Raw genomic sequence first — 23,075 nt, forward strand, 5'->3', positions numbered from 1 at the left:
CAGCGGGCCGACGAGCTCGAGGCTCCGGTCGGCGGTACCTGTCAGGTAGCAGAGCTCAGGAATAAGCATCGCAGGGCCGGGTAACGTGCCGCCAGGGCCTCTCCTCCTCTTAGGCTGGCTGACCAAAACTGGCTGCTTCAAGTCGGTGATTTCTTGGTTATATTGCTATTCAAGGGAAGAAAGGGATCGCTGTTCAGAGTAAATGCCTCAGTAACAAGTCAATGGGCAGAAAGGCTTTTAAAATGAACAATGCCAACAGCATGGCTGGTACCAGTTTCCAAGTAAAGTATAAAAATTGTGTTTTTAATCCTATGTAAAACAGGCTGAGATTTATGTATTTTGCTGAGTATCTCATCTTTTTTCCTAAAAAAATTAGATAGTCACGGGTAGTAAGGCTCCGGGTCTGACTTTTAGTCAGCTCTCTTCACTGCACTTTTTGATTCCGTGGTTTAGAAATGGCAGTCGGTGTGACTCCAGGCCTTCGGCTCAGCACAGCTTTGCCACAACCACTCACGTCACAGCGAGGACTAGTTCACAAACGAGTCTCACTGTCAGACAACGCAGGGAAGGGGGAGAGTGTGCGCGTGACAGGACATGTTTAATTAGGAAAAGTTTCCACAAAATGTTGATACTGTGAAGCTGAATTTCAGTTTAGCAGTATGAAATTTCCCATCTGAAGATTCCCCACATGTAATCACTAAGATGAGTTTTCACAACTTATAAACAAAAATGCGGATGTTCCTGATCTAAGGTACGTTATGAGACAGCTCCTGGGCCCCCGGCTCAGCCCTGCGGTTCGAGGCCACGGCAGACTTTACCGGCGTTAACCGCACTAGACTCTCTGGCTCCGTGGCTTAAAGATCCGCTTTCCCATCATCTCCTGTACGCTCTTCCTAGCATCTTTTAATGCCCTGATTAATTCAGCTCCAACTTCTTATTAAACAAAAATCACACATCTCCATTTAGCGTACAAGAGAGTAGTATCATCATAGCCATTTCATGTGTCTTGGTCTCTCAAGAGGCTAAGGCACTTGTCCCTTCCTCATTCCTATCATGCGGACGAGGTTGCCACCTACTGCCATGAATTAAGAGACCACAAATTCTAGCCCGTCACTGACTTTGTCTTACATTCAACTCTTCACCAACCATCCAGGGGAAAATTATTTCAGAACAGAAAATTCCAAGTACAACGTGCACAACTGGCCTCATCCCCATGGATCTGTACTTCCTACTTTATCGCACTCTTCTCCTCACTAGGGGTCTAGTACCAGCCCCCCGCTCACACACTGCTCACTTGGGTGCACACATGCAGAAACGTGGCAGTGGTTTCAGGAGGGTCCCTATTCTCCATTTCACCAAAGAGCCTTAAGTGTGTAGTTCTTAATTAAAGAGCTTTGGGATTCCACCCCGATTCTATATTCTCAGTGCCTAAATGACAGCCTGTCAGTTCTTTTAACATTTCCCCCTAAATCTGAAAAACTAGCACATTCATTTGTTTAATATTACTCTTAAACTTTTTTTTAAACTGATTTGACTAATGATCTTCCCTTCCAAAGGCCCTCCTCTCCCACTGTTTCCTAGATATTATCTTCAATGCATCAGATCGAAGCCATCACTTATTACTAAAACTGCATTTCTACTAGGAAGTTCTAAGACTGCCTTGATTCTTTCATATACCCCAACGCCACCACCTTCTGATTGATCATGGCCACTAGACACCTTTATTCCTGGTTCCCAGAAGAAATCAGCTAAGCTGGGACGTAAGCCTCAGAGCAAGAGTGGAGCGCGCAGAGTGCTTTGGGCGAGGAAGTCCCATGGCCGTAACAGGGGGCTGGGGTAAGTGACGACACGTAGATCAGCAAGGGAGCAGGGCCACACCACTCGGGGACTCACTGGGTAAAGAAAAATGTGCTTACTAGGCAAGTCACAGGAGCAATGGGCAGCCACTTAATTACTCTGGGTAGCATAAAAGTAGTATCAGATTTGTATGAGTTTGAAAATGTAGTTTAGAAAGCATGAGAAATGAAAAGTAAGAGACTAGCTGAATAAGTAAGAGAAGTGGAGCCTAGAAGGAAGACGGCAGTCACTGAGAAAGAGAAAAATGAAGGTACTTCGGGGGGGGGTGATGGGCTCTGACAGATAATTGGACAGGTAAGGGAGAGAGGCACGGAGGTCTGAGCAATGTCTGAATTACCCATTATTCATTTGCTCATTCCAGTACCCAAGGGCCTAGTTAGGCACTGGGCTGTGTAAACTGCAAAGTCCCTGACTTGGTGGAAGTGACATTCCCTGCACTGATGAAGAGCACTGCCCCAGGGCCAGGTGAGGGGACGGCACATGTCCAGTGCTAGTCACATGCAGGGTATCCCTGAGCCATCCAAATATTTACAACAAGTAAGTTTAGACATGTCTAGGGCTAGAGCTAGAAATGTGAGAATTGTTAACATATCATACCTGAAGTCTCAGCATAGACTGGAGACCACCTAGAATATATCCCAGTAACAGGGGACCTGAGGCAGAACCTTTAAGGATGTCAGTGTTTACAAGGCCACTTATGCAAGATATATTCAAAGTTCTGAATGAGAAAAAGCTAAAATCTAGGATACTTTATCCAGCAAGGCTATCCCTTAGAATAGAAGGAGAAAGAACTTCACAGACAAGCAAAAACTAAAAGAATTCAGCAATTGTAAACCTATGCTGAAAGAAATACTGAAAGGTCTACTCAAAATAGAAAAGCAGCAGGATGCTATAGAAAAGAGAAAACCATAACTGGAAAGGCGATAACAACAATGAGTTATAACAGAATAAACATGAAGATGTAAAACAGGACATCAAAATCATTAAGGGTGGGAGAGGGGAGCAAGAAAACAGAGGTTTTTTTTTTGTTCTTTTTAGGATGGGTTTGAGCTCATATGACTATCAGTTTAAAGGAAACAGATATAGTAATGGGTTAATATACTTAAAAAAAAAAGGGTAACCACAAGTCAAAAAGCACATAAGAGTCACAAAACCCAAAAAGAAACCAAGATAATAATATAAAGGAAACTTATCAAACCACAAAAAGAAAAAGAAAAAACAAAGAAAATACCAAAACAATTGGAAAACTAAGTTCAAAATAACAATAAACACGTATCTATCAATAATTACCATAAATGTCAATGGACTAAATGCTCCAATCAAAAGACAGAGTGGCAGCCCAGATAATAAAATAAGAACCTACAACATGCTGCATACAAGAGACTCACTTTATAGGGAGAAGGACACACGCAGATTGAAAGTGAGAAGATGGAAAAAGATACTCCATACAAATGGAAATGACAAGAAAGCAGGAGCAGCAATATTGATTTCAGACAAAACAGACTTTAAAATAAAGCCCATGAAGAAAGATAAAGAAGGACGCTGTATAATGATTAAAGGAGCAATACAAGATGAGGATATTACACTTGTTAACATATATGCACCCAATACAGGAGCATCTAAATACATAAAGCAAGTATTAACAGACATAAAGGGAGAAATTAATAGGAGCACAATCATAGGGGACTTTAACACCCCATTAACATCATTGGACAGATCTTCCAGACAAGAGTCAATAATGCAACAGATACTAAATGACGCAACAGAACAGTAGGACTTGGTTGATATTTTCAGAACATTACATCCCCCTAAAATAGAATATATGTTCTTTTCAAGTGTACATGGAACATTTTCTAGGACAGATCATGTACTCAGGCACAAAAGAAGCCTCAACAAATTTAAGACAGAAATTATTTCAAGCATCTTTTCTGACCACAATGCCATGAAACTAGAATTCAACCAGAGAAAAACAAAGGAGAAAAAAAATGACAGCATGGAGATTAAACAACATGCTACTAAAAAAACCAATGAGTCAATGATGAGATCAAAGAAGAAATTAAAAAATACTTTTGAGACAAATGACAATGAAAACACAATCACACAAAATCTATGAGATGTAGCAAAAGCAGTCTGAAGAGGGAAGTTCACAGCAATAGAGGCCTTTCTCAAAAAAGAACAGTCTCAAATAAACAATCTAACCTACCATCTAAAAGAATTAGACAGTTGCACCCCAATGTTCATAGCAGCACTATTCACAATAGCCAAGACATGGAAACAGCCTAAATGTCCATCAACAGGTGACTGGATAAAGAAGATGTGGTATATTTATACAATGGAATACTACTCAGCCATAAAAACCGACAACATAATGCCATTTGCAGCAACATGGATGCTCCTGGAGAATGTCATTCTAAGTGAAGTTAAGTCAGAAAGAGAAAAATACCATATGAGATTGCTCATATGTGGAATCTTAAAAAAATAAAAACAAAACCCCACAAACAAAGCATAAATACGAAACAGAAATAGACTCATAGACATAGAATACAAACTTGTGGTTGCCAAGGGGGTGGGGGGTGGGAAGGGATAGACTGGGATTTCAAAATTGTAGAATAGATAAACAAGATTATACTGTATTAGCACAGGGAAATATATACAAGATCTTATGGTAGCTCACAGAGAAAAAAATGTGACAATGAATATATATATGTTCATGTATAACTGAAAAATTGTGCCCTACACCGGAATTTGACACACTGTAAAATGACTATAAATCAATAAAAAATGTTAAAAAAAAGTGACAAAAAAATAAAGAATTAGGTAAAGAAGAGCAAACAAAACCAAAAGCCAGCAGGAGGAAATAATAAAGATCAGGGAGAAAATAAACAGAGAGAAAAAAAATACAAAAAAATCAATCAAACCATGAGCTGGTTTTTTGAAAGAGTAAATAAAATTGACAAACCTCTGGCCAGGCTCACCAAGAAGAAAAGAGAGAGAGAGCACAAATAAACAAAACAAGAAAGGAAAATGGAGAAATTACAACCAATACCAAGAAAATACAAAGTATCATAAGAGAATACTATGAACAACTATATGGAAACAAGCTGGACAACCTAGAAGAAATGGACAAGTTTCTGGAAACACACAGTCAACCAAGATGGAATCAAGAAGAAACTGACTAACTGAACAAATCAATCACCAGAAATGAAATAGAATTAGCAATAAAACACCTCCAAACAAACCTGCAAACAAAAGTCCAGGACCAGATGGCTTCACTGGAGAATTGTACCAAACATACAAAGAACTCATACTGGTCCTTCTCAAAGCCTTCCAAAAGACTAAAAAGGAGGGAGTACTCCCAAACTCATTCTATGAAGCCAACATCACCCTGATACCAAAACTAGATAAAGACACTACCAAAAAAAGAGAGTAACAGGCCAATATCACTGATGAACATAGATGTAAAAATCCTCAACAAAATATTAGCAAACACAATCCAACAGCACATAAAAAAGATCATACACCATGATCAAGTTGGATTCATCCCAGGGACACAAGAATGGTTCAACATACACAAATCAATCCATCTGATACATGACATCCACAAAAGGACAAAAAAAAAAAAAACCCCACATGATCTCAACAGATGAATCAAAAGCATTTGATAAAATTCAACACCCATTTATGATAAAACCCTTACCAAAGTGGGTATAAAGGGAACATATCTCAACATAATAAAAGCTATTTATGATAAACCTACAGCCAGCATATTACTCAATGGTGAAAAACTGAAAACCTTCCCACTAAAATCTGGGACAAGACAAGGTTGCCCACTCTCACCACTTCTATTCAACACAGTCCTGGAAGTCCTAGCCACAGCAATCAGGCAAGAAAAAGAAATAAAAGGGATTCAAATTGGAAAGAAAAGGTAAAACTGTCATTACATGCGGATGACAGGATACTATATATAGAAAACTCTAAAAGCTCCACACAAAAACTACTAGAGCTAGTAAAAGAGTTCGGCAAGGAAGCAGGATACAAGATTAACATACAAAAATTAGCTGCATTTCTTTATACTAACAATGAAACAACAGGAAAAGAAAGTAAATAAACAATCTCTTTGGAAATTGCATCCAAAACAATAAAATACTTAGGAATAAATCTGACCAAGGAGGTGAAGGACTTATACATGGAGAACTACAAAACACTGGTTAAGGAAATTAAAGACTTAAAGAAATGGAAAGATATCCCATGCTCTTGGATTGGAAGAATCAATATTGTTAAAATGGCCATACTGCCCAAGGCAATCTACAGATTTAATGCCATCCCTATCAAATTACTCAGGACATTTTTTTACAGAACTGGAACAAATGATCCTAAGATTTATATGGAATCACAAAAGACCCAGAATTGCCAAAGCAACACTGAAGAAAAAGAATGAAGCTGGAGTAATAACCCTCCCAGACTTAAGACAACACTACAGAGTTCCAGTAATCAAAACAGCATGGTACTGGCATAAAAACAGACATATGGATCAATGGAACAGAATAGAGAGCCCAGAAATAAATCCACAGGCCTACAGTCAATTAATTTTCAACAAAGGATGCAAGAATATACAATAGAGAGAAGACAGTCTCTTCAGCAAGTGGTGCTGTGAAAACTGGATAGCAGCATATATAAACCAATAAAGTTAGAACACTCCCTCACTCCACACACAAAAATATACTCAAAATGGCTTATAAAGACTTAAATATAAGACAAGACACAATAAATCTCCTAGAAAAAAACATAGGCAAAACATTCTCTGACATCAATCTTAGCAACGTTCTCCTAGAGCAGTCTACCCAGGCAATAGAAGAGCAAAATAAACAAATGGGACCTAATTAAACTCATAAGCTTTTGCATAGCAAAGGAAACCATAAGCAAAACAAAACGACAATCTATGGAATGGGAGAAAGTATTTGCAAATGATGCAACTGACAAAGGCTTAATTTCCAGAATATACAAATAGCTCATACAAGTTAAAAAAAAAAAACCAAACCATTTAATCCAAAAATGGGCAGAAGACCTAAACAAGCTTTTCTCCAATGAAGACATACAAACAGCCAACAGACATGAAAAAATGCTCAATATCGCTAATCATCAGAGAAATGCAAATCAAAACTATGATGAGGTATCACCTCACACCAGTCAGAATGGCCATTATTCAAAAGTCCATGAACGATAAATGCTGGAGAGGCTGTGAAGAAAAGGGAACCCTCCTACACTGCTGGTGGGAATGTACTTTGGTGCAGCCACTATGGAAAACAGTAGAGAGATTCCCCAAAGCACTAAAAATAGACTTACCATATGATCCAGCAATCCCACTCCTGGGCATATATCAGGAGGGAACTCTAATGTGAAAAAATACATGCACCCCAATTGTTCACACAGCACTATTTACAATAGCCAAGACACAGAAACAGCCTAAATGTCCATTGACAGATGACTGGATAAACAAGATGTGGTATATTTATACAATGGAATACTACTCAGCCATAAAAATAAAATAATGCCATTTGCAGCAACATGGATGGACCTGAAGAATGTCATTTTAAGTGAAGCCAGAAACAGAAAGAAAAATACCATAAGATATCACTCATAGGTGGAATCTAAAAAAAAAAGGACACTATGAACTCATCTACAAAACAGACTTAGAAAACAATCTTATGGTTACCAGGGAAAGAGGGTGGGAGGGGATAAATTTGGGAGTTTTGAGATTTACAAATGTTAGCCACTATATATAAAAACAGATTTTAAAAATGTTTCTTTTGTATAGCACAGGGAACTATTCAGTATCTTACAATAACTTTTAATGGAAAAAATATGAAAATGAATATATGTATATATATGTATGACTGTATATGTATGTATATGTAGGACACCGTACTGTACACTAGAGATTGACACACTGTAATTGTACTTCAATAAAAAAATGAAAAAATTTAAAAAAGGCCACTTATGGAGAAATAAGCAGGCATTAAGATTTTTTTTAACATTTTTTATTGATTTATAATCATTTTACAATGTTGTGTCAAATTCCAGTGCAGAGCACAATTTTTCAATTATACACGAACATATATATATTCATTGTCACATTCCTTTCTCTGTGAGCTACCATAAGATCCTGTGTACATTTCCCTGTGCTATACAGTATAATCTTGTTTATCTATTCTACAATTTTCAAATCCCAGTCTATCTCTTCCCACCCCCCACCCCCTTGGCAACCACAAGTTTGTATTCTATGTCTATGAGTCTATTTCTGTTCTGTATTTATGCTTTGTTTACTTTTTTTAAGATTCCACATATGAGCGATCTCATATGGTATTTTTCTTTCTCTTTCTGGCTTACTTCACTTAGAATGACATTCTCCAGGAGCATCCATGTTGCTGCAAATGGCGTTATCAGTTTTTATGGCTGAGTAGTATTCCATTGTATAAATATACCACATCTTCTTTATCCAGTCACCTGTTGATGGACAGTTAGGCTGTTTCCATGTCTTGGCTATCGTAAATAATGCTGCTATGAACATTGGGGCGCAGGTGTCATCCTGAAGTAGGGTTCCTTCTGGATATAAGCCCAGGAGTGGGATTCCTGGGTCATATGGTAAGTCTATTACTAGTTTTTTGAGGAATCTCCACACTGTTTTCCACAGTGGCTGCACCAAACTGCATTCCCACCAGCAGTGTAGGAGGGTTCCCTTTTCTCCGTAATACTGGCCAGAGAAGGGGAGAATTTTCCCTGACCTTGCTTCAGGTTTAAATCAAACTTTCAAATGATGTCCTTTTTATATCTGCTGTTGATACATACCACTTCTTCCCATCCTTGGTAGTAATTATTAAAATAAACCACAGCAAACTGCTAAAACTCATTTCTCACAGTAACTTCTGACACCCAGAACAGTCTAAGCTGAACATGGTTGGGTCCTCAAGGAATTTTCAGAGGCTGCAAACAGCAGTAGGGAAATCAAGCTGAGACGACATGACCCTTGGCCTATTCTCATTTTGCCCAGATTAACACCAGTTCTTAACATGGCCACTCAGAGAACCATTTCCCTCCAGAGTGGCACCTGACCTTCTCATTCACAGGAGAGCAGCTGAAAGTCAGGCAACAGCACAAAGACATTTCAAAGGTCTCTAGTAGATGTATACTTCTGACACAAAAATACATAATAGTTCATTTATTCCACTTTTTAGAAAAAGGAAATGATCTAAGAGTAGAAAAATGAGATAAATTTTAGCACTTCAAAGACAAGTGATAAGATTTTAACTGAGGTGTTTTCTTGAAACACTTCTCCTGCACTTTTAACGGAGCACATCAAATGGAATGTGACCTGCTAAGGATCTAGGGGACAGATCTGTTTAACTCTGAACACTGAAACGTTAGTAAGCATTCCTATACAAACACTTTATTTTCTTCTGGCTGGTAGTTCATCTTTCTTGCTACTATTTGCCTCTGGTTCTTTTTCAATTTAGTGTCAAAAGCTAGAATCATCTTTGTAAAACTGCTGATAGAAAAGCACCCAAAAAACTGATCTCACCTACATGAAACAAGTCTGTCTGAATTCTGTCAATATGTAAAACAAAAGCTAACTGCTAACATACATGCAGATTTATCATAACTGATGTTAAGGGTTTAAAGATCTTCAGCCTCCCACTGCCGGATAAAGTTAAAAAGAACACTGTTGGTTATGCAGTAAGGGGCAGTATGGTAAGCGGTTAACTAGTATTGTTTACTGTCTGTTATCCTATTTGTCCTCCACATGCTTAAGTTCAAACGTAACCTCATTCTATTGCAGGAAAGGAGCCAGGACAGAGTACATCTCATTTGCTAATGAGCTATGTTGTAACCACCTTAATGAACATTTATATACAGCTTTAAAAGCCACTTGTTCCATACATACACCTATTAGAATTTTCACTGCAGATTTTTCACTGCAGATATTTCAGATTTCCCCTAAGGTCTAAGCACTTCAACATTAAAAAGATAAAAATCAACATTAACTCCTTACCTTCCTGTAGTACTCTAAGAAACTGACTTCAGAGCCATCGGCTTTCTTAAAGGTACTCTTTGGATTCTGGTCCCAGTCAATATCATCCACTCTGTATGTTTTATTGTTATACCTATGGACCAGGTGAGGTTTATTGGTATTTGATTAAAACGTGTAGAATTACTATTAAATAAAAAAGAGAGGCTAGATGGTATGCATTCTCTAAAAAATATAATTTCAAATCACTTGGTAATATATAATATTACAGAAAGAGGAAAGGAAAATAATTTCTTAAAGACTATGCTAAATGGATGGGGAAGCAACTAAGTTACTATTAGAAAATAAAATCGAACTACAAAGGGTAGAAGTCATTGGATGGATATGTGTCCTTTTCAGATGAGAATATTCCCCCAAAACTCGTGTTCTTGAGAAAGGTTGTAAGCACCCTCCCCCCACCTCTGTGCCGCTGTCACTGAACTTAAGCCCACTTTCTTTCTGTCTCACATTACAGGACTGGAAAGCAGCAACAGCTTAAGACTCGTGACACTGTGAATTTACATCACTGAACATCTTACTTGGTCAGAACAATTAGACCTATCAGTTCTTTAGAAACTTGTTCTTGAAACTTATGTTCTTCGGTTTGATGATACAAGTTGAACATGAAATCCAGAACAGTTTCACTTCGAAGGACTTTATGGCTGACATCAGTGCAAAGCATGATGTTATTTTCATACTGAAGAATAGAGGTAGTGAAGCCAGGCCAAATCACCAACCTGTCAAACAGAGCGAGAGCCATGAAGTAACCTCTAGGAATGTCCAAACATGTTTTGCACGTATCAAGTTTTGGTTTTCACCTTTAGTAACTGGATCCGAAAGTACAAGTATGAGTAAATTTATTTTTTTCTAGGTTTTACACGGTCCCAGATGAAGACTTATCATTTTAAGATCTTCAACAATGAATGCTATTTTATATTATAATACTTTTCTAGGTTTCATTTGAAATCGACACTTCATTAAACTGTTCTTTATATTGACCTAAGACTTGAAAAAACTGCCAGCCTAACGGAAAGCACCTAAAGTAAGAAGTCTAGCCACGTGAGCAGCAGTCTTGAGACACCAGAGTAACTTCTGAAGCAGCCATCAGCTGATGAATTTTGTTCCCTAAGAGCAAATACAAACTTCGTGTAGGACAACTCTCTATGCTTCCCCAGTGAAGGATGAGGATCACATGACTTTTAAAATCCAAGTATTCTGAGATGTATCCTTTATTATTTAAGCCGAGTTAAACATTCACCTAATGTGATGGGTACCATTAACAGACACAGAAAATTTGATCAATTTAAAATAGGGCATCACTTTCAAAGTTGTGAGAAAGGAATAGAAACTTCCCACTTCATACAAACCTATGATTTGGAATATCAATTGGGTCACTTGGGTTGTAATAATTCCGTCCAATTTGTTGCAAATTCATGATCTTCAAAAGCCTAGAATTTGAAAGGTCAGGATAGTGAACATTGGTTAACTATCTCTAACACTACAATCAGAGCGGCATATTGTTTAGAGCAGGGGTTGGCAAACTACAGCTTGTAGGTGGGCCAAATCCAGCCTACCTGTTTTCTGTACGGCCTGGGAGCTACTCTTTTTTGTTTTTACATTTTTTAACAGTCAAGAAAAAAACCAAAAGATTAATCAATGATGTATGAATCATATGGAATTCAAATTTCAGTGTTCCCCAGTAAAGCTTAATTGGAACACAGTCATGATCTTTCATTCATATACACTGACTGCTTCTGTATTTCAACGGCAGAGCTAAAGAGCTCAGACACAAAACCTAAAATGTTTACTATCTGGTCCTTTGCAAAAAGTAGTTTGCCAACCCGTCATCTACAGAAAAATAAATCTTCCATTACACTAATTTAAATAAGTATCCACCAAAACAGATATCCTATCACCAGTGGCAGGTATCTTATGCCCAACTTAAAAAGGTAAATCAGAAATCCAAGGATCATGTTTCAGTACCATTCCTGTCAACTTCAGCCTCATCCAGACTGCTTCCCACTGAGCAGGGGGATGGGGGGGGGGGTCTTCATCAAGTACATGTTCTAAATTCTGGATTTGGAAAATATAGTATCCACAATGAAAGTAAATTACAGAGCATGCAGTATGTGTCCTATGACGGAGCAAATAAATCTGAACAGACCTAAATCCTGTCCTGTTTCCTGAACAGGTGTCCACAGTAGGCGAGAAGGAAAGCAAAGCTGGTGATAAGCTCCTGAGAGAACATGGTTCTTAACATAAGCTCAAATGTGATTTAAAGGCCCTAATGTCAACACGAACAGGGAAGTCAAAGACGTAACACTTGCTTAAACAGCAAATAAATGAGGTTTATATCAGCACACCACACCTAAAAACAATTAAAACTCAGAGTGGCCCAACGATCCAACCATTGTAAAATCTAGGTAATAAGTATACAAGTACTTAATAGTACATGTCTTTCAACTTTTGAGTATGTTTTAAAAATTCTTAATAAAATGTTTTTAAAAATACTAACATACCTCCTAAAAATAATATTATAGAACTGCAAACAAGTTGGTGATGTCGGTGGGAGTTCATTTGTTAAGGTAATTGTTATTCTCACGTGCTCTCCATTTCGGGTCTGACTAAAAACTTCAGTAACCTGAGCCAAGGCAGTGGAAAACCAAATTTTAATTATTAAAATAAGCCCAATCACATAATGCCTGCTTAATAAGGCAACAATGAGAAGTACAGAAAAGTTTTAAATTAGGAAAAAAAAAAGAATGGCTATTAGAAGAGAGTGACTGAGTGCCTCATTATCACTTAACTGTAATCATGAAGTTACTCAGGTGGCCCTCAGAACGCTGCAAAAGTGCCCAAGGGCCCTGCGGGCACGCCACACACGCAGCAGACAGGAGACCCTGGGCTCTGAGAGCTGCCCCAGGCTGAGGCAGCTTTGCTCTGAGGGGGAAATACCCATCCCCCCTTCCCCCAGCCCGACACCTGAAATAACCTTGTGCTGTAGTCTTTTAGGTAAAAATAGTATCGTTCCATCAAAAGCATGACACCTTCCAATTAAATCTTCGTGTTGAAAAAGAAGAGCTGAGCGGAGTCTTCTGGCTTCCATCAGTGGGTTATAGTCAACATGGTACTGATACAAGGCCCACTGTGGGCGGGATGTCAGTCGAAAATGGTTAGTGCTCAGCCTTACTATAATGCCTGAAGAACCTGTAAAGGGAAGTCACTTTGCAATTAGCAAACAATCAAGTTTATTCTTTCTTGAAATCTTCCCTACCACGACAAGGCAGACAGCTCTGTAAATGGGCTCAGAGCAGCAGACAACATGAAAGTTCTCAGACATCTGACCTGGGGACTACCAGCCCACTTCGTTAAATTACTAAAAGCATACACTTAGAAATAAACCCTCCCTAGGCTAAGTAACTTACAAGAGAACCAACAAAATCTCTTCACAGCAAAAAGCTTTAAAAGAAACAAGTGATCTACGCAGTGCACAGTAAAACCTTTCAGTGAAGCCGAAGGCATCTATAACCGATTTCAAAACCCAAAGGGAGAGGAAAGCAGAAAAGCCAGCCATGCAGAATCTTTGCCCAAATGTGCTTTTTCACCCCAGTAATGCATCACATGAACAAATACCTAAATTAAAAGTGCTTCAGTTCACTGTCCTGTGTACTTGGAAAGCCATCTCATGAAACCATAGTTAATAATTAACCCACCTGTTTTTGATTCTTTAACATGATCCAGGTTCTGCCTTGTATTGACACCAAGATCGTGGAAGTCTCTACGGCGACCCCCTCTCTCTGACAGAGATAATTCCTGAAATCCGGCGGATATCTGGAGTTCTTTAAAATAAAAATAAGTAAATAATAAAAAGTTACACACCTAAGGAGTATGAAGCGTGAAATGCAGGATGACAATTTCCAAAGCGGTGCACTGCCTGGACCCAACGGCTACTGAGGGGCTGACAACCATGGGGAGCATCCCATCAGACGTTTCAGGGACCCGCCAGCCAGAGGAGAGAGTCACTTCTCAGCTGCAGCCTTTTCCATGAAGGCCTTTCTCGTCACTGCGCCGGGCAAACCCAGCTCCCTGACAAGACACACACACCTTTACAACATCGTGACTACTGGAAGGGTTCAAGAACTTGGGAGCATGCTTGTCGACTGGGTGATTATTTTTCTGTACTGTAGGCCTGATTACCACCTACGGGCCTTAACAACAGCATTTTCCACAATTTTATGACGTAATTATAGCAATAGGAACTGGTAATTCATGCGATTTAAATGTGCAGCCTGAAACAGAAAATGTTAAGTCTAAAATGTCACTTCCTCACTAAGTCCCTCAAGAACTAGCAGAATAGATGGGATGGGCCCATGTATATCCTGGGCCATGAAACACATCTACTGGGATAGTTAACTACCAGTTCATGCTTAGTTGCAAAAACTGTGCTTAAAATACTCTAAATTATTAAGTCCTTTAGTCTGTGGAAAGTTAAGCATCTCGTATCAATAGCATGACGTGGGTTTTGTAAGCAAGTGTTACATCCTAGCTTTCTCCTTGTGTGGCAGAGCCTGCTGACTACCCAATAACCAATCTTCCATTCTTCTTTAAAAAGTTTATTTTGGGAGTAACATGCCTAATAGGCTAGAATTTCCACCTTCCTGGCAGGTGAGGATGGCCTAAGAGGCTGATGCAGGAATTAACCGGGCGACACTTCTGGGAAGGCACCTCTGGAGTCACTAGCTGGCTGTTACGTGCTCCCCGCCCCTAGCTGCCAGTCCCACCTGGAATCTGGATGTGATGGCAGGAGGGAGCTCAAGCACACATTCTGAACAAAACCTGAGTCTTAATGGCAGAGGTCACGGACTCGGAGGAGACAACAAAAAGACAAAAGAGCCCAGTTCTCTTCTGACCACAAATGTCCAAACTAGCCCAGAAGTGCCAGCTTCTGGACTTCACTGGAGAAGTAATGTAGCTTAAGCTAAATATATCAGTTCCCGGTACACCTTGGAAACAAGTTATTCTAGTATGAGCTTCAATTTCGTCTCCTGAAAAACTGATGATAAACTTTACAGGCATGTAGTGTTTTAAATGAGACCGCCGTTGATAAAGCTCTTTAAAGGTACACTAAATATGTTGATTCCTGCGCCTCCCGATTTTCACGGGCTCTGCTTAGAAGTCCTTTAAATGTGTAACTGTTTCCATTTGTCTCCCTTGGCAAACTTTGTATCCCAAAGACCTTCAGTTTAAGTAACACATGGATTAACCACACTAACAAAGGTCAGGTAAACTGAATCCAAGCTGACAGCAACAACAGGTCATAAAGCCTTGATTTGAATTTTGCCCTGAAAAATTTGAGATTCTCTTGAAAAAATTAAATTCTGGCTACCAAAACCTGATTGCAAGTTTCTGAATGTAAACAACAATGAAATCTGTTCCCCTTGCTACGTATAATACCGCTATTATATTTCAGTCAAAGCTTGATTAACTGTCAATCTAGAAAGATGACAGATTTCAAAATGGATACAACTGGAAACCTTGCTAATTCCAGCTGCCAGAGTGACTTATTAAAAACACAGACCAGTTCTTGCTACTGTTCTATTTAAGTCCTTCAACGTATCCACACCCCTAACAGAGTGAAAATTCAAGGTCCTAAGCAATGTCTCATTAATGATAATCTGTTAGAGTCGTTATTTAAATTTCTAAAACATTTGAACATTTGCTGTAACAAGCACTTCTCAGATATAACACTTCTAAGAGCAGTGAAAGGTGGTAAAACAGGGCCTTGTCACCTGAGGGTTACTTAATCCTACCCTTACCTATAAAGGCAGGTACTTTTTACAGATAGGGAACTGAGTTTCATAGAATTAAATTCATGAATAACTGTTAAGAATTTTTAGTGAAGATCAATACAGAGAATATTTAGATTTCGGTATTTCCTGCCATTTTATTTGCATTTTAAAGCTGAAATAAGGAAATGTTTTTAAAGCAGCTTCAGCATATCTTTTCGTACAGTTATATTTCATTCAATGAAATTCTGAATATGCTGAACACAGCTAAACATGTCAAATAGTCTAAGCTTCAACAGGACTGAAGTGAAGAACAAAGCAGGAGGCATCACACTTCCTAACTTCAAAATATACTGTTCCACTATAGTCATTAGAACAGTGTGGCACTGGCACAAAAAAGCCACACAGACCAATGGAACACAATCAAGAGCCCAGAAATAAACTCAAGCGTATACGGTCAATGAATATTTGACAAAGAAGCAAAAAATACTCCATGGGAAAACATTACAGTCTCAAATGGTCGTAGGATAATTGGCTATTCACATGTAAAAGAATGAAACTGGAGCCGTATCTTACACCACTCACAAAAACTAACTACAAATGGATTAAAGACTTAAATGTAAGGCCTGAAACTATTAAACTCCTAGAACAAAACATCGGGGAAAAAAGCTCCTTGACATGGATCTCGGTAATGATTATTTTAAAAAATGTGACACCTAAAGCACAAACAACAAAATCAAAAATAAACAGGTGGGACTACAAACTAAAAAGCTTCTGTACAAGAGAAGAAACCACCATCAACATGAAAAGACAACCTACAGAATGAGAAAAATATTTGCAAACCTTCTATCTGATAAGGGGTTAACAGCTAAAATATATGAAGAATTCATACAACTCAACAGCAAAAAACCAAATAAGCCAATTTTAGAAACGGACAAAAGATCTGAATTGACATTTCTCCAAAGAAGATACACGAAAGACCTACAGGTACATGAAAAGATGCTCAACATCACTAGTCATTAGGGAAATGGAAATTAAATCCACAAAGAGGTATCACCTGTTAGAACGACCATCATCAGAGACAAGTGATAACAAATGCTGGCAGGGATGTGGAGAAAAGAATCCTTGTGCTCTGCTGGTGGGATTTTAAATTGGTGCAGCCACTCAAAAAATTAAACACAGGACCACCACATGATCCAGCAATTCTACTTCTGGCAATGTACCCAAGGGAAACAAAAATATTAACTCAAAAAGATACCTGCACCTCCAAGTTGGTAGCAGCATTATTTACAATAGCCAGGACCTGGAAACAATTTAAGTGTTCATTGATAGATGAATGCATAAAAAAGTTGTGCACATATACAATGAAGCATTATGCAGCCATAAAAACTGAGGAAGGCTTACCACTCACAACAGCATAGATGGACCCTGAAAGCATTATGCTAAATGAAATCAGTTAGAGAAAGACAAATACTCTATGATCTCACTTATATGGGTAATCTCAAAACAGAAACCGAAACCAGACCCACAGAAACAGAGATCAGACTTGTTACCGGAGGCAGAGGGTAGGAGAGGGGAAACTGGAGGAAAGTGGTCCAGACGTGAAACTTCCAGTTGTAAGACAGAGCAGCACGAGGGATATAATGTACAACATGAGGCCTATAGCTAACACAACTGTAGGCTGTATGGGATGTTTGTCAAGAGAGCAAATCCTAAGAGTTCTCATCACAAGGAGAAATCCCTTTTCCTGTTTCCTTTCAACTGTATCTTTATCAGAAGATGGTGTTTGCTGAACCTAGTGAGGTAGTCATTCCACAGTATCTGTAAATCAAACCATCATGCTGCATTACCTTAAACTTACCCAGTGATACACATCAATTATCTCCCAATAAACCCGGTGGGAAAAACAAAAGCAAGTGATTTGAGGTGCTTCTTGGCGAGTCACTGGTTTTAGCACTTGACTCCCCTTCTGGATTTGTTCTCATCATTTCTGACCTCTGAAGATTCTCCAACTCTCTTGCCAGATCAAATGAATTTTTTAAAAAGATATTTTAAAATCTAGTACATTAAGGTATGTAGTTGGAGACTACCTAGCCTGCTATAATGCTGGATACGGAATTCTTACTTGGTTGTATTTTGAAACTCATGCAAGTTCAAGTTTCTATCATTAGAATCTTTTGTAGCTTACTATGATACATTTAAACAGGATAGACTGTATCCCACTGTTCACTTTTTGGATTAGATAGGTAATTAAAAAAAAAAGAACTGAGGCATCTAGGGAAGATGACTGGATAAAATCCTATAAATAAAAGATTAATGCCCAGAATGACTTGTCATCAGGCACCTTAAAAAATAAAACAGCTTGTAGTACCACAAGAGTAAGATATGTAATTAGATATATGAAGTAAGTAACAAAAGACCTTCTGTCTTCCAACTGAGCCTTCAAATGAAACACTATTAATGGATGCATTTTTCCTAAAAACTTTCTATACAGAAAATACGTACATACACATACATGTATTTACTAAAAATACAAAAGTAATTCTGTTTTACAACTCGTTTTCATTGCAAGCGGTTTTTTGCATTCTTGAAAATGGCTAACTGATACTCTACTGTTAAAGCACAGGTTTCACCTCTCAGTGGTTGTTTCCAGTTGGGGGGTATTGCCTGTAGGTAACACCCTCACACAAGTCCTGTACTCACCCGGCGTCTGGGTGCACTCCCATGAATGAACTGCTAACGAGAGTGTAATGATGCACACGTTACAAAATGTATCCAAAGGTCAGTACAACTGAACAGCCCTACAGAGAGCACAAGTTCCGGCTCTACAGTTGCCAACATTGGCAGAAAGTAAAATGAAGAATAAATAGAAAACAAATGTTCCAGTTTAATTTAAATGTAACGATAAGGCTACCATTCTCAGTGGCCTTTGTGGTTTTCAACGCACTGCCATTTCCTCTGTCCATTTTCCCACCAGCTTGGGAGCATCACAGATTCACAGCACTCAGCATGCCAGAGACACTCCTCCATCAGGTCAGTAAGTTTCCAGGCTGTCTTCTGACACTGACAGTACCTGTCACAGTTCACTTCAGACTGTGTCAAAGTTTACTTCAGATTCAGCCATGTTTTCCTCTAATTTTCTGGTGTCGTTGGTTATGACCAAATATTTGGAGTACATGGAAACTCAGTGCGAGGCAACAAGCAAGGACCCAGCTTTGTCTGCTAGTTTTCCATTTGTCTCAACGCTATTTTACTGAATAGCCCATTTCCCATACCCACCCCAGGGCATAAAAGCCAATATTACTACATTAATTTCCTGTAAAGGCATACAGGTCAGTTTTTTCCTATACCAAAACCAAACTTAATAACTTTTGGAGACCCTCAAACCAAGCATCCAAATAATTCATTTCTGCAACAATGCAGTAAAAAGCACAATTTTGGGAATCAGAACTGGTGTTTTAACTCTACTGGCTCTCACAACGCCAACTTGCAGCTGAGAAAACAGGATGAACCAAGACATGTAAAAACTTTTTATAAATCAAAGTTACAAATGTTCAAGAGCTTTGATGAAATCACTAAAGATACCAAGAGAATGTTCTAAAATGGCTTACTAATGCATAGCGAGCAAATTAACAGTAAGTTTAGAATTTAATTGCTTTGTGACAGCCAGCGCGGGGCTCCGGGGTACTCACTCCCTGCACGCCCCTTCTGCCCCCGGTAGCAGCAGGCTGCACAGAGAGGTCCCACTACACCTCAAGGGACGGCTGGACCTCTCTCTCTCACTGAGGAGCGGTGCTTCCTGTCCCGTGCCCAATGTCACAAATGTACACACGACATCTTTCACTCTCCCTTCACCTTGTGACTTGGCTGTCGCTCCCACGGCTCCCCTCTGCCGTCCGCGGCCGGCCAGCTCCCCTTCTGCCGGTGGCGGCTGAGGTCCAGGCTGGACGCGACCAGGCTGCTGGCTCTGCAGTCACGTGCGAACAGAGAACAGTGTCCCTTTTATCAGAGGAAGTAACTAGTCTTAAACAAGTCTAAGGCATTCAACCAAAACTGACCTAAATTAGTAATCAAGTATTTTATTCTCATAAAGGAATTTCTTCAAAGGTCACCAATTTAACTGAGAACCAGCTTCCAAAACCCTCAGGCATAGAACGTGATCTTCCTTGTTCAGTTCCTGTCTCCTTCACAGGGCAGTTTTTTAACTGTGACAGCCGACGCTAACAGGCCTCACGACGGTTTGCTCTCAAGAAGGCCTTCTGTAGCTAGAAAAGCGACCCGCACTCACCGCAGTGGCGCCCACGTGCTGCACCGTCTCCTGACCACGGGCCCTTCCTCGTGCTCTCGCTCGGGCTCTCCCAGTCATCTTCCTTTTTCTTGAGAGGACATAAATTACCAAGACAATGCTCAATTGAGCGTTTCTACAATGTTGCCTTTAAACTGATTTAGTCAAGGTTCTAAAACTCCTGGGTAATTTTTTTCCCTAAACTTTAAACACAGTATCTTTTTTGCCGGGAGGGAGAAAGAAACTTTTTATTCACAGATGACATAATTGTGTACATAAAATATCAAGAATTTACCAAAAAAAAAAAAAAAGACTACAGAATCTGATATTTCTATGTTGATATTGTATCCTGAGACCTTGCTAAACTTAACACATTGTATCTTAAGGCAATGTCCCTACTTTCAACAAATTTAAGTGACCCTGTGCTAGGTGGTGGCACTGAAATGGAAGACTTATGTTAAAAGTATTTCATTTTTCTATTGATTTATTACAAAGAGATTAAGGAGGGTAAAACTGTTAAGAGACGATGTTGGTGACTACCTCCTTCCTTCACACCTGGTATGTATGTAATCTACTGTGAAAGTCGGCACTGATGCCAAGTTTCCTGCCAGAACCTTCATACAGCTTACACATACACACCACATCCTCCTGGATCTCCCCACAATTCTATGTGTAGCTCATCCCTTCTACCACATCATTTATGTCCCACAATTTCATTCTTGGTAAGGGGCATCACCATTCACTTTGTCTCTAAAGAAAACAGAGTCATTTATCTCTAAACTACTCCTACCAAATCTGTTCAACAATTCTCTCCATTCCTTCAACAACCCCATGTTAATGAGTACCTACTGTGAGCCAGGATCTGTGTTAGGCATCAGATACACAATCATGTACAAAAGGTTCCCCAGTCATCCCCCGACCACAGAGCAGAAAGCGGTATCATCAGGTTACTATCAGCAGAGACCTCAGAGCTAGACTATCCGAATCCTACTCCTTCACATAAGTGACCTTGAGCAAATCACATAACCTGTGACTCACATCCTTACTTGTAAGAATTATAATAAGCTACACCACACAGGCCAACTGTGCGGCTCAAGGAGAACCCACACAAAGCATTTACAGGGTGCCTGGCACATGGAGAGCATTCAGCAAGTATGAGCCCTGGTGGAAAAGGCAGAGAAAATCATCACTACAACTAATTTAACCAAGGAAATTAGCACTGTGTTCTCACAAAAAGGAAAGCAGGAGCGAATTTACATACTGAAGAGGCCTGCCTCCAATGAAGTGAACAGTTGAACTGAGCTGCAGGAGGACTGGGAACTGGGAGGAGGCGCCACTCTTCAGGCAAGAGGGGACAACCCACGACTAAGTGCTGAGAGCTTGGCTTGTCTAGAGAACTGAAAGACGCGCAGTGTGACTGCGGTGTAATGAGCCTGGACTTGACGCTCAAATCAGGGAACGTCACTGAAGGTTCTAAAGGGGGACAGGTTATGACATCATTACATTTCAGGCCACTCCGCTTTAAGTCAGGATCTCTTTCTTATGAGGTTTTTTGTCCCAAGACAATCTTCCTAGAAAAATCCATGACAAATCTAATCACACTGTCCACGTCTAAAGACCTCTTTGACTTCCTATCCTGTTCTAAAAGGACTAAAAATACATTAGCTAACTGTAAAAACCTTTGCAATCTAAGTCAGCAATTTCCAAAGTAGGCTACATAACACAATATGCTGAGGCGCTAGCATATTATAACTGATTTTAACACCATTATAAATTATTCTGTGTTTATACTACATACATGAGACGATGGCTGTCCATACGTAACTGACACCCTGAGCACACTGGGGTATATTCCCAACTCTGGAGACCTCTGGTTTAGACTGCAGCAAACATTGCTTTCCTCCACTCACACCAGCCGTTGTAAATTCCAGGATTCGCTCTGTCTCACGGCACGTGCTTTGCCCAAGTGCCCCACCCTCCTGTCTAAACTGGAGGGTCCGGGCTCATCCTTCAGGGAGCAGCTCGGAGGCCGCCTCTCCCACCCTCCTCCACAAAGCTGTCTGCGGGGCTGTCACCACCATCTGCAGCCACCTCGCTGATGGGAACCGGCCTCCTCCTCCTCGCGTCCACGCACACACCTCAGCGCTCCTCCGGGCCGGCGGAACCGCAGGTTGGCCCTCCGCTCCGCGGCCCAGAGCGTGGCGACCGCGCAGTGGCTGCGTGGGCGAACTCCCAGAGCCCGGCAGTGAGCGGAGCTGCCGCCCCGAGAGGGGCTCTCTTCACACGAGTGCCTTAGCTCTGGAAGCGCGCTCCCCGCCCGCCGCGCCTGGGACCCGGAGGGAACGCGCATCAGATGAGGCGCCTCCGCCCGCCCGGGCCCGAAGCTGGTGTTCGGCCGGCTCCAGGGACCGCGGAGGGACCGCACGACCCGCCGCACCCCACCCAGGCGGTCCGCCGCACCGCTGCGGGGCGCGGCTGTGCACCCCCATTCTGCCCCCCGCCCCCGGCCGGACCGCGAGCTACACTGTCACCCCCGAGACGAGGAGCCGAGCCGGTGTTCACAGCCAGCTGGACGCCACCTAGGTCACTACGGCCTCCACCCCGCGGCACCCAGGCCTCCCCGCCACCCCGGCACCGGCGCCCCAGGGAGGCCCGCCGGCCCGGCCCGGCCCGGCCCGCCCCCACCCGCGCCCGCTGAGGGCTGAGGCCCCGGGGTCCGCGCCGCCGAGGGGCTGTGTGGCCGCAAGGTGGACGCCCCGCCACAGGGCCGCGGCCTCACCAGACCCGCAGGCTGCAGCCGGAGGGAAGCCGCCGAGCCCGACTGGCGCCGGGGCCGGTCCGCAGCGATGCCCTCGCACCCGCAGCCGCGCCCTCGCCCGCGCCCGCGCCCTCGCCCTCGCCCTCGCCCGCGCGGCACTAACAGTAGCCGCCGCGCCGCCAACGGTTACCTCGCGCCGGATCCCTCCGCGCCGGGACTCGTGACTTCGTGCCCCGACGTTGGCCCCGCAGAGCCGCGCCGCCCGCTCTCACCGAGCTGGCCGTGGTGGGCTCCCGCTCCTGGGCGACTGCGGGGCGCCCGAGCCGG

General features: G+C 41.2%; 1 protein-coding gene across 1 annotated transcript in view; it reads right to left on the bottom strand.

The window, feature by feature from the left end:
• The window catches only part of PIWIL1 (piwi like RNA-mediated gene silencing 1), a 32,562-nt gene extending 12,491 nt beyond the window's left edge, over window positions 1-20,071 (bottom strand). The window contains exons 1-9 of the mRNA XM_010948370.3: window positions 19,994-20,071; window positions 19,561-19,672; window positions 13,633-13,758; window positions 12,912-13,126; window positions 12,439-12,560; window positions 11,287-11,367; window positions 10,459-10,656; window positions 9,905-10,016; window positions 39-165 (exon numbers count right to left, since the gene is read on the bottom strand). Of these exons, the coding sequence (XP_010946672.2) occupies window positions 39-165; window positions 9,905-10,016; window positions 10,459-10,656; window positions 11,287-11,367; window positions 12,439-12,560; window positions 12,912-13,126; window positions 13,633-13,758; window positions 19,561-19,672; window positions 19,994-20,071 (1,171 nt within the window). The remainder of the gene's footprint in view (window positions 1-38; window positions 166-9,904; window positions 10,017-10,458; window positions 10,657-11,286; window positions 11,368-12,438; window positions 12,561-12,911; window positions 13,127-13,632; window positions 13,759-19,560; window positions 19,673-19,993) is intronic.
• Between the last annotated feature and the right edge of the window lie 3,004 nt (window positions 20,072-23,075).

Source organism: Camelus bactrianus, chromosome 32, assembly GCF_048773025.1.
Source record: "Camelus bactrianus isolate YW-2024 breed Bactrian camel chromosome 32, ASM4877302v1, whole genome shotgun sequence".
NCBI classification, from domain to species: Eukaryota; Metazoa; Chordata; class Mammalia; order Artiodactyla; family Camelidae; genus Camelus; species Camelus bactrianus.